Genomic DNA, 16,805 nt, shown 5'->3' with positions numbered 1-16,805 from the left:
GTGACGCCACTGAGCAGTCCCTCTTCCGACAGAGGCTAACGCTGCACCAGCTGCCAAAGGAGAAATGTTTCCAGGGGCCAACTCCAATATCCCGAAGCAAAGAAGGGTGCAGTGGGAGCGGAGAGAGAATGGATTAATCACTAGCACTATATTCCTTTTTTGCCCCTCCACTTTGTCCTGCATTTTTTTTTTTAAAGGAAAGACCTATAAGCCTGCGTTGTGTCTCAAGTGTATAATGATACTCAATATTTATCACTATATTTAGTAAACATGCCACAGGCACTCGGTTTCATTCTATTATGTAACTTGTGTTCTGAGGAAAAAAGACCTACAGTGAGCTGAAAGAGTCTCACATGCCCTTTTTCTTTTATTTTTTAAAGATTTACTTATTTTAAAGAGAGAACACAAGCAGGAGGGGCAGAGGGAGAGGGAGAGAGAATCTCAGACTCCCCACGAGCACAGAGCCCAACACGGGGCTCCACCTCACGACCCTGAGATCACGACCTGAGCCGAAACCAAGAGTCGGACACTTAACCAGCTGCGCCACCCAGGCGCCCCACATTCCTACCTCATTATCCAGTGTTGGGGGAGAAAAGTCAACAAGGGAAGTATGAGTGTTGAAAAACAAAGCCTTAAGATCCAAAGCAGAAGAGCCTGGGTAATGCTCACAGACCAGAAATGTGTCACACATCATCAAAAGCCACAAATCAAGTGCCACGCTGTGTGGAGTGCGGTGTTCAACTCCACACCACACAGAACCATGCGGACTGGCGTGTGCCCAGTGACTGAGCAGCAATCTCACGACTGGCTTCCTCTCGAAGACCGTCCTCTGCCACCAATCATCCCAGCGTGGTCCCATCTGTGAGGCCACTGGCCTGCACCCGGAGATGGACTATTTCGGCAGAAAAGACGAAGAGGAGAGCAAAGTATTACATAATGCAAAGGAGCTCGATATGCCCTGAACCCCGTGCAGTGGGGAAGTGCGGGAGCTCTTCCAGTAAGTCCGACGGTGTGACGAGAGAGTCCAGGGAGCACAGTTTATACAATACAGGGGAAACAGGGGACCTCTGTGTAGCTGAAAATTATATCCTCTGCCTGAAAATAACCTTTAAGAAAATCTTGAAAGGATTCTTTTTTAATCTGGCAAAAGACAAAAGCAGCTATGTTCCCCAAATCTGATTTCTAGTAAACAAGACGTCTAGCCTAGAGAAAAAGCTCCAACTTAAGCTCTTAAAGGTTCTCAAGACCACAGACTGAATTTTAATTTGGGAGCTCAAGAAGGAAACCGGATTTAGTTTTCCCTGGGACCCCACCAACCAGAACCCACAAATAATTGTTCTTCAGCAACCAGTCCCAAACGGCTGCTCCGAGGATTTCAGCCTTTGCCGGCCCTATGGCCCTGGCCTGCATGCCAGTTCTCCTAAACTCTACCCCGAAAGTTGTAGCCAAGAAGCCAACCAAGGGTGCAAAGGTCAGAGACAGAGTGCCAGAGTTCAAGTCCTGATTCTCGCGGCAGGACCCTTGCCCAGGCTCTTAACCTTTCTGCAAGCTCACTTTCTTCTCCTCCTCTCTCAAGAAAACTCCAGTTTAGCAGAAAGGCAGAAATTCTTTTCTCTGCCCTATCAGTTTCCCCATCAGTAAAGAGTCACCACCCACTCAGCTGCTCCAGGCAAAACCAAGGAACCCTTCATTCCCCGTTCCTTTCAGAAACACAATCCCTCACCAAGTGTCTTCAGCTCTACTTCCAAAACGAACCCCAAGTCAATCAAATTCTATTTCCACTGTGGCCACCCTCCTGCAAGCCACCAGCATCCCTCCCTACGTACTTCTGCTACCCCCTAACTTGTTTCCTGGCTTCCACTCCTGCCTTCTCCCACCTATTCTCCCAACAATAACCTCAGTGATCCTCTAAAAGCATAAATCAGGTCCTGTTACTCCCTCGCTCAAACCCCAGGAGCCCACCATTGCGCTTGGAATGAAATTTAAGTTCCGTCCTGGTCCAGCCTCTGCCCATGTCCTGACTTCACTCTCTTTCTCTTCTCTTCACTCTGTCCTCTCTAGGCGCACTGGCCTCCTCTCTGTTTCGGAAACACATCCATTCCATTCCTGCTCGGGGACTTGGCACTTGCCACTTCCTCCCCCTGGAATACCCTTCTGTCGAGTCTGTGCACCGCTGACTCCCGGCCACTCAGCTCTTGCTCCAATGTTGCCTCCTCAAACAGGCCTTCCCCATCAGCCCGGCCAGTACTGTTCCTGCCCCATGACTTCCGACCCTTACCCCTGCTTTAACTTCCTCTTCCTTCTTAGCTCGGTCTGCAGTTAAATCAGGCTCACTTCTTCGCTGCCCTCTCCCCACTAAAGTCACAAGACAGCAGGGATCTTGATGCGTATGTTCTGTTGTCAAGGTGCCAGAGTTTGGGGTAATGTGTTCCAAACCCCAACAAAAGCTATTCATTTCCTAAATTACTTAATGGATTCAAGGAGGCAAAGCTTAGACTCTTTAATTCCCCCCAAATCAGGCATATCACCTTGTACCCAATCACGGAGGTGAATTTAATTCTTCAATACCTTTACGCTTTGTTAGCTATCCTAAATATTTCAATGAAAAATGAAACTTCTTTTGTCATTTCTTTCAAAATGCTTCCAGATACATGCCAGTAAACATTGGTCATCTAGTGGTCTCAGAAAATGAAGAATTATGATGTATTTGAGGATAAACTTGTTACCTTTTGAGGAAATTTTTTTAAATCTCAAAAAACTAAATTTAGAGAGAATGGTCAGGAAAGCTGTGGTACATCTTGAGCTATGTTAATTTTATTAGAAATTAAAAAACAAAACTAACTTCCCTGGCAAAAGCGCATAATGGAATCATTCAACCATTACCTTTTTTTTTTTAAGATTTTATTTATTTATTTGAGAGCGAGATTGAGCACAAGTTGGGGGGGGAGGGAAAAGCAGACTCTCCACCGAGCAGGGAGCCTGACCCAGGGCTCGATCCCAGGACCCTGGATCACGACCCAAGCTGAAGGCAGATGCTTAACCGACTGAGCCACCCAGGCGCCCCACATCCATTACTTTAACATGTGAAATTAGCATTATTTTTCACATATTAATTAATCCTCACAGTCCTTCCTTCTTTTCTCATCTTTATCCTCCAATCTTTAACAAGCATCTCCAAATAAAAAATCTGTTTTGTGGTAGAGGAAAAAAAAAATCAGCCTGTTTTAACCACAATATAATAAAACACAGCAAATGCACCTCAACTTGTTCGGTATAATCTCACAAGTGTGAATGTTACCCAGGCCTCCTCAAAATAGAATTCTTCTTAGAAACACAAATAATTAACAGTAAGTTCTTAACACTTCTGCCAGCTTCCATTTAACTTTATATTAAAACCCAGCTTTGGGGCGCCTGGGTGGCTCAGTCGTTAAGCGTCTGCCTTCGGCTCAGGTCATGATCTCAGGGTCCTGGGATCGAGCCCCGCATCGGGCTCCCTGCTTGACGGGAAGCCTGCTTCTCACTCTCCCACTCCCCCTGCTTGTGTTCCCTCTCTCGCTGTGTCTCTCTCTGTCAAATAAATAAATAAAATCTTTAAAAAAAAAAAAAAAAAACAACCCAGCTTTAACTTCCAATAGTTGTAGACAACCACATCCACCCTTTTCTTACTGTAGCTGTTTCTTTGAAACCTAAACTTTAGCTTACAAAATGAAAATAAATTAGGTAAAGCACTCAGACACTACCCTTGAGACCATAATTAAGTCTAAATAGCTGAGCTGGTAAACAGACATTGTTTGGCAAATAACATGTCATTTATATGACTTCCTAAAGAAAATATCAGGTATTAAGACCAAAGTTTACCTCAGTTAAAAAAAAAAAAAAAACTGAGGTGACCATTTAATGATAGTAACTATGTATAAGCATTTTCTCAGGAAAATTTAATATCTGCTATACCTTCCTATCTCGGAGGTCTTTCATTTCTACTCCACATACCCTTATCCCAACTATGTGAAAATTTTGATACACGGAGGAAAGGTTGGATTTCTGGAGAGACTGCACTGAGGTGGGTAACAGCCTGAGTACCAATTTTGATTCATGAAGCAGAACGCATGAATTGACAAGCCACCTAACTAAGCACTTTGGGCCTCAATTTTTTCATCTGAAAAAGATGGAATGGCCATTAAAATAGACACATAAATCAATGGAAGAGAATAGAGTCCAGAAATAAATCTCACATATATGGTCAGTTGATTTATGACAAAGGAGCCAAAAATATGCAATGGGGAAGGGATGGTCTCTTCAATAAATGGTGCTGGGAAAACTGGACAGCTACATGCAAAAGAATGAAATTGGACCACTATCTTACACCATACACAAAAATGAACTCAAAATGGATTAAAGACCTGAATGTAGGACCTAAACCACAGAACTTCTGGGAAAAAAAACACAGGGGGTAAGCTCGTTGACACAGGTCTTGGCAATGACTTTTTGAATCTGACACCAAAAGCTAAAGCAACAAAAACAAAAATAAGCAAGTGGGACTATATCAAACTCAAAAGCTTCTGCACAGCAAAAGAAACCATCAACAAAATTAAAAGGTGGGGCGCCTGGGTGGCTCAGTCAGTTGAGCATCTGACTCTTAATTCCAGCTCAGGTCATGATCTTGGGGTCGTGAGATCAAGGTCCACATTGGGCTCCACACTCAGGAGGCTCAGCGGGGAGTCTGCTGGAGACCTCCCCTGCCACACACCCCCCCACATTCACACACTCTCTCTCTCTCAAATCAATCCTTTAAAAAAATGAAAAGGCAACCTACTGAATGGGAAAAATATTTGCAAGTTTTGTTTAAGAAGAATTTTTAAGATGGTCAGAGTTGGATTCTGTTGCCTTCCACAAAATGAATTTTAAGTAACACAGGAAAGGTACAGGACAATGCAAATATACTACATTGCTTTAAATGTACTATTACGAGTTGAGAAAGGTGCTACCTATTGAAAACCTATATAGCAGCACTTCACCTGTGTTTCATGATTTAATTCTCAAGTAAACCCCAGGAGGTAGGTGTTTTTCTTCCTTTCTCACTAATGAGACTCCCAAGTGTTAAGTAACTTGCAAGGCCCAAGTCACAGGGTCCTAGTTCACACCCAGGTCAATCTGACTTCAAAATCACCAGACCACAGTGCCTTTAATAATTTTTTTTTTTAAATCCTGGCTTTCAAAGAACTTTTCATAAGTCTAAGTATTCAGAATTATAGTTACTTATCTGTGTAGTAATTGACATATCACTCATGTACTAGAGCCAGGATTTCTCAATACTGAATTTTTGTATATTAAATTTACTAAATCTCTTCTTATAAAACCTTTGCTTTCTCCTTAAAGGGAACATCACTGGAGAAGAATATTGTGATGAGAGTTTTTTTTCTTGTAAAACTTCTTTGCTGGGAAAATCTTCAAATTTTCCATCTTTTCTGTAAGAAACTTCTAGGAGGAATCTGAGATGGGTGAGAACTGTAAAATGAGGCAAGCAGCAAATAATGTAGGGGAGAACTGAGTGCTGAGCATAAACAGCCGCAGTCTCCGACATCTCCATTTCACTGGGGGGTTCCCTCAGAATGCAGGACACGGGCCAACAAGAACCCTCATCCAGAACACTCATTGTAACTGAAAGAACAATAGCAAAAGGTTGAAACTCAATCCCTTCTGAGCTTTAATAACTGAGGACCAATGCACTCTGGAAAAATCATGAAGGAAAGGACTAGGGCAGATAACCTAAATACAGATTTTTCTGACTATACTCAATGGAAATACCACATTCCATGCAGAAAGAGGAGGTGCCTTATCTCACCCTGTGTCCTCTGTCTTCCTTTTTCCCAAAACCATTTATCGAGTACTTCTTCTGTTTGCTATATAATGTACCAGACCCTGGAGGTACACTGGTAAACAAGATACAGGCCCTACTCTGTGGGACAAAGGAGTAAACAGACAATTTTAACACTGTGGGAAAAGGTCTACGATGGATTAAGTTTTAGGGCGCAGGGAGTGCATCCACAGAGGCATATATACGATTTAATCTTGAAGTAACTGGGGCATATTTTAACAAAATGTAATAACTGGTTTTCAAATGCCTCAGATGATCCTCAATTTTAAATCATATTGACATTTCTATTAAAGATGAAACATTCTTAAAGTCCCACAATTGCTTTTTGGAACCCTAATTCCTTTATGATCTTTCCTTGTAGGTTTAACTTTTTAGTTTCCATTCATCCAAAACTTTTTGCCAATAAATAATTTGGTTACTTTACCATATTTCATTCCAAATTTCAGAAACATTAACTTTTATGTTCCTTATTAAATTTTGTTGTTTAAAACAAACATGTATTATTACATGTTAGCAATGGATGTGGAAAGGGAAGGACTTTATCTCCCAATTCTTTAAGTTTTTTTTATAATAAGCACACATTCCCTCTGTAATTGAGAAATTTTTTATTTTTTATTAATAATACCATAAAATCTACATGTTGTTTCATGTTCATGTTTTCTATGGATCAACTGCAGAGGTGCAAATACATTAAAGTTATTCCACTGTGATTTATTTATTGATGGGTAACAACCCTAGTAGTGACATAATTCTGTGATTGTCATTAAGCAGAAACAAGTATAAAATGATTATGCTCTATTTTATGTACTCTGTCCCTTATTATATCATACTTACTGTAAAATCTTGAGGGGTAAAATTTGTTTTATTTCTTCTGTGTGCAGCTACTACAAAACATTATGTGCTTTTCTCTCAGGATATGAAAATTCAATACTGCCCACTTAAATTCATATACTTTTTCTTCTAAGCATTTTTCAAAGTGCTACACAACATTCATTTCATCTATCTTGCAAACATTTCTGCATGGTATAGAAGAAATATCTAAGGTAACCACCATCTTTTCTCAGATATGCAGGATAAAGATGGAGAAGAGTATATGTACTCTGTGTGCCGCCCAAACTCTAAGGGGTGCCTTCAACTGTATAGTTTAGGACAGCTGTGGAATCAAACACACTCCTAGTCTCTAAATCTTACCTCTTCATCTCATTCTTTCCAGACAATCCAGTCTATTAATAGTTATGGAAAAACAAAGACAAAAATTCAACCAAACTGGTCAGATCTGCTATGGCTTAGAGCTAGAAGAATGTGGAGGCTCTGGCCCCTCGGGCAAGTTGCTCAGTGTCTCGGAGCTCCAGCTGCAGCAGGTGTAAATGGGGATCAAGTTGCCTCTTTACCACTTGTTGTTGCTTGAAGGCACAGAGGAAGAGGGCTTGTGAATTACCAAGCGTCACAAAGACAAATGTGTTACTAATGTAATAAATGCTCTTTATTCTTAATCAACTCCCAACCTCTTCAGATCAGGAACAAAGAGAAAAACATACACTTTATTGCCATCAAATCATTTGTGCACAGAATTAGTTATGATGAAAACTGAATGTTAATCTATGCACGTGTGAGATTTACAACACCTGGCATTTGGGAGGCCCAGCAGACATTCCTTTCCTCACTATGCTCTCATGTTATATCTAGTAAGTTACTTACTTGGAGTTTCTTCATAAATAGCTCTTTAGAGCACTTTGTACAATAAATTATAGTGGTGTAGGGCAGGCCTCACTCCTGACCTGTTGCTGGGGCTGGTGAGCCAGGAGTCCCTCTGCTGGGGGGTTCCAGAATTTAAATTCACACTAGTGTTAGAGGGTATTAAGGCATCTCTCTGGCAGCACATGGTCTGTGCACAAAAAGTAAAGGAACAGAACACTTGGTAGTTGACCATGAATTCACCCAGCAGTGCCTCTAACACTGTCCTCAGGAGCATCATGTCAATCCCTAGGGGCCTGGAAACTGATGAGAGAGGAACCAGTATGAGTTTTGTTTTGTTTTTTAAGATTTTATTTGTCAGAGACAGAGAGGGAGAGAGAGAGCACACAAGCAGGGGGAGCAGCAGGCAGAGGGAGAAGCAGGCTCCCCGCTGAGCAAGGAGCCCGACGCGGGACAGGACCCTGGGATCATGACCTGAGCCGAAGGCAGACACTTAACTGACTGAGCCACCCAGGTGTCCCCGAAATATTTAAAGGCAGAGCTGAGTCAGGCAGGCAGGGATGGGCATCCAAATGGTCACTCAATAGCTATGGGATCTAGGTACCTCAAGTGTCCTCACCTATACAATGGGGATAACAGTACCTACCTCACAGAGTTGACATATGCATTAAGGATAAGCAGGTGTGTAAAGTACCTTAGCACTAAGTGCATTGACATCACTATTACTCTATTAAATAATTATTGTAATTTCTCAGACAGAATCAACATAACCTCAAAACACTATTATAGACTAACCCCACTAATGACCTAAAAGCTTTGTTAATTTCAAGAGGAACAACATAACAGAGAGAGAGATTCAATATTCAGTAATGGACTTTGAACCAACTGGGATTCCTGGTACATCAGTTTGGGAAGAGTGATAAATGTCAACTTAATAAGCTTCATAGAGGATGCAGTTTCTTTGCTGCATGGAAGTCAGTCATGAGCAAGAAAAAGCAGTGGTCTTTTTCCATAGGCTCTAAATACTTTTTAAACAATATAGCTATTTAAAGTATTAATGATATTTGGGGGCACCTGGGTGGCTCAGTTGTTTAGGCATCTGCCTTCGGCTTAGGTCATGATCCCAGGGTCCTGGGACTGAGTCCACATCGGGCTTCCTGCTCAGCGGGGAGCCTGCTTCTCCCTCTCCCTCTACCCCTGCTCACTCACTCTCTCTCGCTCTCAATAAAATCTTTTAAAAAATAAAGTATTAATGGTATTTATAAGAAAAATCACGCCTCCAGTCACATCTTATATTTTATTCTCCCTATGGTTCCTACTTAACTTTGGCCCAGTGGTTGTATATCTTTGCTAATCATCATTTGTTACCAGGCTGTCTTCTCAGTTGCCATTTAATTAGGTAAAAGTGCAACATATACATTTAATAGGAAACATAGTAATCAAAAAAGCCCATCATTACATGAGTCTTAGTTTGGGTTTCTCCGAAAATAGAGCCTAAGACCAGATCTGGGTGCAGTAATTTACGTGGGAGGTGAAGAGGGAATCAGAGAATAGAAGGCATGAGACAAGGAAAGAAGAAAAGCTAATCTGAAGAGCATTACTGAGGTCACCGCTACAGACAACAGGAGGCTGATTCTGCCAGCAGTACCCACAAGCAGCATTTAGAACATTTCCCAGAATTGTCCATCCGAAGAACAGGAGTCTGGAGTGCTCACTCAGCCTGACCGAGGGCTGTGCCCCACGGGGGAACAGACGGAACACTACCACCACTACCCTTACAGGCTGCACCTGGGACACAGGCTCAGCAAACTCCCTAGTTCCTTTGCTGCTGAGAATGTATTGGGGCAGATGCAGAAAAACTGAGTGGACATGACTTTGAGGAACACCAGCAATGGAAGGTGTTTCTGGATTTGCAAAAAACGATCCAGCACAGCTACTACTGAAACAAGAGGTGGGCAGAGTGTGTGCAAGGACCAGAGGCATATGCTGCTACACATATCAAGAAGTTACATATGAAAACAAGAGGTCCCAGGCTTTTCCAAAGAATAAAGGGAAACTACCCTTATCCTGACCTTCCCCAAATACTTTTGAGAGCATCTTAATCTAAAGTGGGTATAGGGGCACCTGGGTGGCTCAGTCGTTAAGCGTCTGCCTTCGGCTCAGGTCATGATCCCAGGCTCCTGGGATGGAGCCCCACATCAGGCTCCCTGCTCAACAGGAAGCCTGCTTCTCCCTCTCCCACTCCCCCTGATTGTGTTCCCTCTCTCGCTCTGTCTCTCTCTGTCGAATTAAAAAAAAAAAAAAAAATCTTTAAAGTGGGTATAAAAATAGATCAAAAGTAGGAAAATCAAATCTTTGCATATTCTTTATTGTGGACTTAATAAATATCTAATTAGACTTTATCTATAAAAAAGAGACTAAAAATATTATTTATAACAAAAAAATGGAAACAACCCAACTGTCCAATAATAATGGAAGGGTTAAATAAATTATGAATCTGTGAAATACATTATGCACCCATTAAAATTGTTTTCAAGAAAACACTGACACAAGGAGAGTAGCCTGATAATGATAACTTGGAAAGATGTTAGATCCAAATGATACAAAGTGTTACTGCATTTGTGTAAAAGCATAAACAAATGGTCTTCAAATTTCTTCTATTTCAAAACCAGCACTTTCACACCTATACATTTTTACTTCTAAATTTCCTTTACATCAGACTTAGCTTCCAATGCATCAGCTAACCAACTGTGTTTTGCTGCCGCCCGCCCCCCAGTACATGTGGAAATATGTGGGGAGCCTTTTTTGGTTGCCATATTGACTGGTGGGTGCTACGAACATACAGTGGACAAAGCCAGAGATGCTAAACATTCTGCAATAAACAGAACAACAACAAAATGCCCTACCAAAATGCCAACAGTAAAAGTGATGAACTATGGAACGCCTGGGTGGCTCAGTCAGTTAAGTGTCTGCCTTTGGCTCAGGTCATGATCTCAGGGGCCTAGGATCGAGCCCCACGTTGGGCTCCCTGCTCAGTGGAGAGCCTGCTTCTCCCTCTCCCTCTGCCCCTCCCCACCCCACTTGTGCTCTCTCTCCCAAATAAAATCTTTAAAAAAAAAAAAAAAAGTGATGAACTAAGGAATAAACACCATGATCCTATGCGAGATGACAGCTCAGTTTTACAAACATTTGTGCCAGAAAGTTGAGGCAAATTTGGACTATTAATTTGCCTATATCATTACTATTTTACAAAATCAGTGGAGATGGGTAAATCAAAGTGTTTATGTAAGTGTTCCAAAGCAGCGATTACAATGTGGTTGGAACAAAGGAGATTAACAGAGGTTCATAGAGGGGTGAATTTTTTTAATATGAAATTGTATATTTAGGCTTTGGCCAACTGAATATATATATTTTTAGTTATAAATCAAAAGATCAAAATTAAAGCCCATGTTCCAAACACTGGAAATTCATAATCACAAACTGTCTAAAAGATGCAGTACCATTTGCAATTTAATAACATGTTCTTGCTTTCTTAGAAAAGAAAACACAAAATATATTGTATATTTTTGTACTTTTGACTTTGGGATGTTTGTAAGAACATATTATGTGGGAACATGATTGTGTACAGAGAAAAGACTGGAAGGAAAAATATTAAAATAATAGCATGGTTATTTCTTTTTTTGTTTGTTTTATTTATTAATTGAGAGAGCGCACACTAGCACAAGCACAGGGAGTGACAGGCAGAGGGAGAGGGAGAAGCAGGCTCCCCGCTGAGCAGGGAGCTCGATGTGGGGCTCAATCCCAGGATCCTGGGATCATGACCTGAGCTGAAGGCAGACGCTTAACAGACTGAGCCACCCAGTCACCCCCAGCATGGTTAGTGGATGAATTCTCACTTTCCTCTTCACTGAAATTTTAGTGGCTTAAATGAAAGTCGTAAGTCTGCACTCAAGAAAATCCAAAAGTCGGCAAAACAGGCTAAGGCACACATGTTTAAAGTGTCAGGTCCAAATGAAAGCAAAATAAAGCTGGGCTGGATGAAAGGGAGGAGGACAAAATTTAGAACTGTATTTCCTCATAGTTGCATATTCTGTCAGGTAATAACTGGTAGAGGCAGTGGACAAAGCAGCCCCATCGCGTAGACTCTACTAGAGGTAAGGTACTACCAAAAACTTACTTGGGGGGCGCCTGGGTGGCTCAGTCGTTAAGTGTCTGCCTTCGGCTCAGGTCATGATCCCAGGGTCCTGGGATCGAGCCCACATTAGGCTCTCTGCTCCGCGGGAAGCCTGCTCCTCCCTCTCCCACTCCCCCTGCTTGTGTTCCCTCTCTCGCTGTGTCTCTCTCTGTCAAATAAATAAATAAAATCTTAAAAAAAAAAAAAAAAATCCATAGGAAGCAAAATGTACGTCAGGATAGTATACATACTATAGACCTAAAAGTACGTCCTATTGCTAAGATAGAGCAGTAAAAATAACATGTAAAATTCCCCAGCAGAAAATAGTTACAATTTAAGCAAAGCTGAGCACTGTAAAAGGAGATAAGACAGATTAGAACAGCAATTTAGAAATATGCACTAAAGGGGAAAAAAGTATCAAAATATTCATTTATTCTTTCCACAAATGTTTGTTGAGTAAGAAGTGCAAGACACTATGGATCTATCACTTACCATTTTACATCTATCCTTTTTGAACTTTAAGTTTTGGTCTACGTCCTCTCTGTAGCTATCAGTTTCGTAAGTTACTACTCATCATGTTGGAGGTATTTTTTTTTTAATTGAGATATGACTGACATAACATTATAGTTTCAAGTAAAAAATGTGATTTAATATTTGTATGTATTGAAAAATGAGCACCACAATAAGCTAGTTAACATCCATTACCACATACAGTTACAACTTTTTTCTCATGATAACTTTTAAAATCTACTCTTAGGGGGTGCCTGCCTGCCTCAAACAATAGAGCAGCCAACTCTTGATCTTGGGGTTGTGAGTTCAAGCCCCAAGTTGCACCTAGAGCTTACTTAGAAAAACAAATCCACTCTTAACAACTTTCAAATATGTAGTACAGTATTAATGATAGTTGCCATGCTGTGTATTACAACCCATTTTATAAGCTGGAAGTTTATACCTTTTACCCATCTTTGCCCATTTTATCTACCCCTATCCCCATCCCTGGCAACCACCAATCTCTGCTCTCTGTATCTCTGAATTCAGTTTTTTCTTAAGATTCCATAAGTGAGATCATACAATATTTGCTTTCTCTGACTTATTTCACTTAGCATAATGCCTTCGAGATGCACCCATGTTGACACAAATAGTAAGATTTCCTTCTTTTTATGGTTAATATTAGCACATTCCATTCCACATCTTTATGGTATATATATATATATGCACCATATACACACACACACCATCTTCTTTATGGTACACACACACACACACACCCCCATCTTCTTTATCCATCCATCAATGGACACTTAGGTTGCTTCCATGTCTTGAGTACTGTAAATAATGCTGCACCGAACAAGGTAGTGCACGTATCTTTTTAAGTTAGTGTTTTCATTTTCTCCAGATAAATATCCAGAAATGGGACTGCTGGATTATACGGTAGTTCTAATTTTTTAACGAACCTCTATACTGCTTTCCATTGTGGCTGCACCAATTTACATTCCCAAGAGTGCACAAGGAAGGGTCCCCTTTCTCTACAACCTCAACATTTGTAATTTCTTATCTTTTTGATAATAGCCATTCTAACAGAGGTGAAGTGATACCTCATTGTGGTTTTAATTTGCGTTTCCCTGATGATTAGTGATGCTGAGCACCTTTTTCATAGACCTGCTAGCCATCTATCTGTATGTCTTCTTTGGAAAAATGTCTTTCAGATTCCCTTTTTTTTTTTTTTAATCAGATAGTTTATTCGCTATTGAGCTGTATGAATTCTTTATATATTTTGGTTATTAACCCCTTTTCAGACATATGATTTGCAAATATTTCCTCCTATTTGATAGGTTGCCTTTCCCTTTTGCTGATGGTCTCCTTTGCTGTGCTGAAACTTTTAGTTTGATGTAGTACTATTTGTTTATTTTTGCTTTCACTGTCTTTGCTTTTGGTGTTAAATCCAAAAAATCATCCCCAAGACTGATGCCGAGAAGCTTATTGCCTATGTTCTCTTCTAGGAGTTTAATGGTTTCAGGTCTTCCATTCAAATCTATAATCAAGTTAGTGGTCATGTATAAAACAATAATCCACTTTCATTCTTTGGCATGTGGCTGTCCAGTTTTCCCATCACTATTTATTGAAGACTATCCCCTTTCTCTAATTTTATATTCTATGCTCCTTTGTCATAAATAATTGAGCATATATGCATGTTTTTATTTCTGGGCTCTTCATTCTATTCCACTAATTTATATGTCTATTTTTATGCCAATATCAAACTGTTTTTGATTGATTACTATAGTTCTGTAGTATATTTGAAATCAGGGAGTGCAATGCCTCCAGTTTCGTCCTTCTCAAGATTGCTTTGGCTATTTGGGGTCTTTCGTGGTTCCATACAGATTTTAGGATTATTTGTTGCACTGCTATGAAAAATGCCATTGGAGGGGCGCCTGGGTGGCTCAGTCGTTAAGCGTCTGCCTTCGGCTCAGGTCATGATCCCAGGGTCCTGGGATCGAGCCCCGCATCGGGCTCCCTGCTCAGCGGGAAGCCTGCTTCTCCCTCTCCCACTCCCCCTGCTTATGTTCCCTCTCTCGCTGTGTCTCTGTCAAACAAACAAACAAACAATCTTTAAAAAGAAAAGAAAAATGCCACTGGAATTTTTTTTTCCAGAAGTACATGAGTTTTTAAATCCTAATTAACATACAGTGTAATACTGGTCTCAGGAGTAGAATTTAGTGATTCATCACCTACATATAACACCCAGTGCTCATCACAAGAAGTGCTCTCCTTAATACCCATCACCCATTTAGCCCAAGCCCCACTCACTTCCCCTCCAGCAACCCTCAGTTTGTCCTCTATAGCATAAGAGTCTCTTACAATTTGCCTCCCTCTCTTTTTTTCCTTCCCCTATGTTCAACCGTTTTGTTGCTTAAATTCCACATGAATAAAATCATATGGTATTTGTCTTTCTGACTTATTTTGCTTAGTATAATACACTCTAGTTCCATCCACATTGTTGTAAATGGCAAGATTTCATTCTTTTTGATGGCTGGGTAATATACCATTGTATATACACCACCTCTTCTTTATCCATTCATCAGTCAATGGACATTTGGGCTCTTTCCATAATTTGGCTATCTTTGATAGTGCTGCTATAAACATCAGGGTGCATGTCTCCCTCTGAATTACTATTTTTGTATCCTTTGAGTAAATATGTAGCAGTGCAATTGCTGGGTCACAGGGTAGTTCTATTTTTAACTTTTTGAGGAACCTCTATACTGTTTTCCAGCGTGGCTATAGCCATTTGCATTCCCACCAGCAGTGTAGGAGGGTTCCCCTTTCTCCGCATCCTCATCAACTGTTGTTTCCTGAGTTGTTAATTTAAGCCATTCTGACAGGTGTGAGGTGGTATATTTCATTATGGTTTTGATTTGTATTTCCCTGATGATGAGTAATGTTGAGCATCTTTTCATGTGTCTGTTGGCCATCTGGATGTCTTCCTTGGAAAAATGTCTGTTCATGTCTTCTGCCCATTTCTTAACTGGATTGTTTCCTGAGTGCTGATTGATTAGTTCTTTATAGATCTTGGATACTAACCCTTTATCAGGTCATTTGCAAAAATCTTCTCTCATTCTGTAGGTTGCCTTTTAGTTTCATTGATTGTTTCCTTTGTTGTACAGAAGCTTTTTATCTTGATGAAACCACTGGAATTTTGTTTGTGGATTTCACTGAATCTACAGATTGCTTTGGGTAGCACGGATATTTTAACAATACTAATTCTTCCAATCCACAGGCACAGAATAGCTTTCCATTCATTTGTGTCTTGTTCAGTTTCTTTCATCAATGTCAGTTTTCAGTGTACAGGTCTTTCACCCCCTTGGTTAAATTTATTCCTAGGTATTTTATTCTTTTTGATGCAATTTTAAGTGGAACTGTTTTCTTAATTTCTCTTTCTGGTAGTTTGTTATTAGTGTACAGAAACAAATGATTTTTGTATACGGATTTTCATGTCCTGCAACTTTACTGAATCATTTATTAGTTCTGTTTTTTGGTGGACTCTTCAGGGTTTTTATATATAACAGTATGTCATCTGCAAACAATGGCAAAGTTTTCCTTCTTCCTTTTCGAGTTGGAGGCCTCTTATTTCTTTTTCTTGCCTAACTGCTCCACCTAAGACTTCCAATCCTATGTTGAATAAAAGGGGCGAGAGTGGGCATCCTTGTCTTCTTCCTGATCTTAGAGGAAAAGCTTTCAGCTTTTCACTGGTGAATATGATGTAAGCTGTGGGGGTACTTCCTTTCCTGTCCTAAGTGGACAAAAGCTGCACACAGTGATAAGGCTTGTCACTCACTGATTGCTGGAACAAATATTACCGATATGTATCACTAGTCATGAGTGTCTTCTCCCTCAGCACTCCATATAGTGACCCTTACCAGATTTGCCCATGGAAGAAAAGATGGTCTTTCACAGATAAAGGAAGATTATTATTCTTTGAGGAATATACTCAGAAGGAATATACCACCTTCTTCAAGTTTTTATTTGTTGAGACCTAGCAAATAAATCCCTACTTATGACAATCCTATTTGTTCAGGATTGTCTACAATGCCAGCATTTTCAAGTCTCTTCTTTTGGGTTGGTCAGATTTCTTATAAGAGGCTCCTCTATAATGTGCTTGGAGGATGTAATCCTAAGGGCTAGGATTACAGGGTAAAGAAAGATGGCTGCAGTCTCAACTTTGGTAAGTTAACTTTCACTCAATTGTCCTGTTTTCCAGAGTATGCCAGTTCTCATTGGTGCCTAAGGTCCCCAGTCTTAAGAAATACAACTATAAGGGGCGCCTGGGTGGCTCAGTTGGTTGGGCGACGACTGCCTTTGGCTCAGGTCATGACCCTGGAGTCCCAGGATCGAGTCCCGCATCGGGCCTCCCTGCTCGGTGGGGAGTCTGCTTCTCCCTCTGACCCTCCCCCCTCTCATGCTCTCTCTCATTCTAATAAATAAATAAATAAATAAATAATAATAATAATAAAATAAAATCTTAAAAAAAAAGAAAGAAAGAAAAATACAACTGTGGCATTCCTTCCA

The 16,805-nt window shown here is 40.6% G+C and overlaps 1 protein-coding gene across 3 annotated transcripts in view; it reads right to left on the bottom strand.

The window, feature by feature from the left end:
• The window catches only part of MCUB (mitochondrial calcium uniporter dominant negative subunit beta), a 95,389-nt gene that overhangs the window by 44,435 nt on the left and 34,149 nt on the right, over positions 1–16,805 (bottom strand). The window contains exon 1 of one of the 3 annotated variants that reach the window (XM_032400992.1): positions 2,279–2,574. The exons of 1 other annotated variant lie outside the window; for it this stretch is intronic. In XM_032400992.1, coding sequence (XP_032256883.1) covers positions 2,279–2,455 — 177 coding nt within the window. In that variant the 5' untranslated portion in view covers positions 2,456–2,574. Of the gene's footprint in view, positions 1–2,278; positions 2,575–16,805 lie in introns of those variants that run through there. One more of the 3 variants, XM_032400989.1, reaches the window with a different exon arrangement.

The sequence above is a fragment of the Phoca vitulina genome, unplaced genomic scaffold (assembly GCF_004348235.1).
Source record: "Phoca vitulina isolate PV1807 unplaced genomic scaffold, GSC_HSeal_1.0 scaffold3, whole genome shotgun sequence".
NCBI classification, from domain to species: Eukaryota; Metazoa; Chordata; class Mammalia; order Carnivora; family Phocidae; genus Phoca; species Phoca vitulina.
Note: the sequence above shows the minus strand (reverse complement) of the source record. Positions and strands in the feature narration are given on the sequence as shown.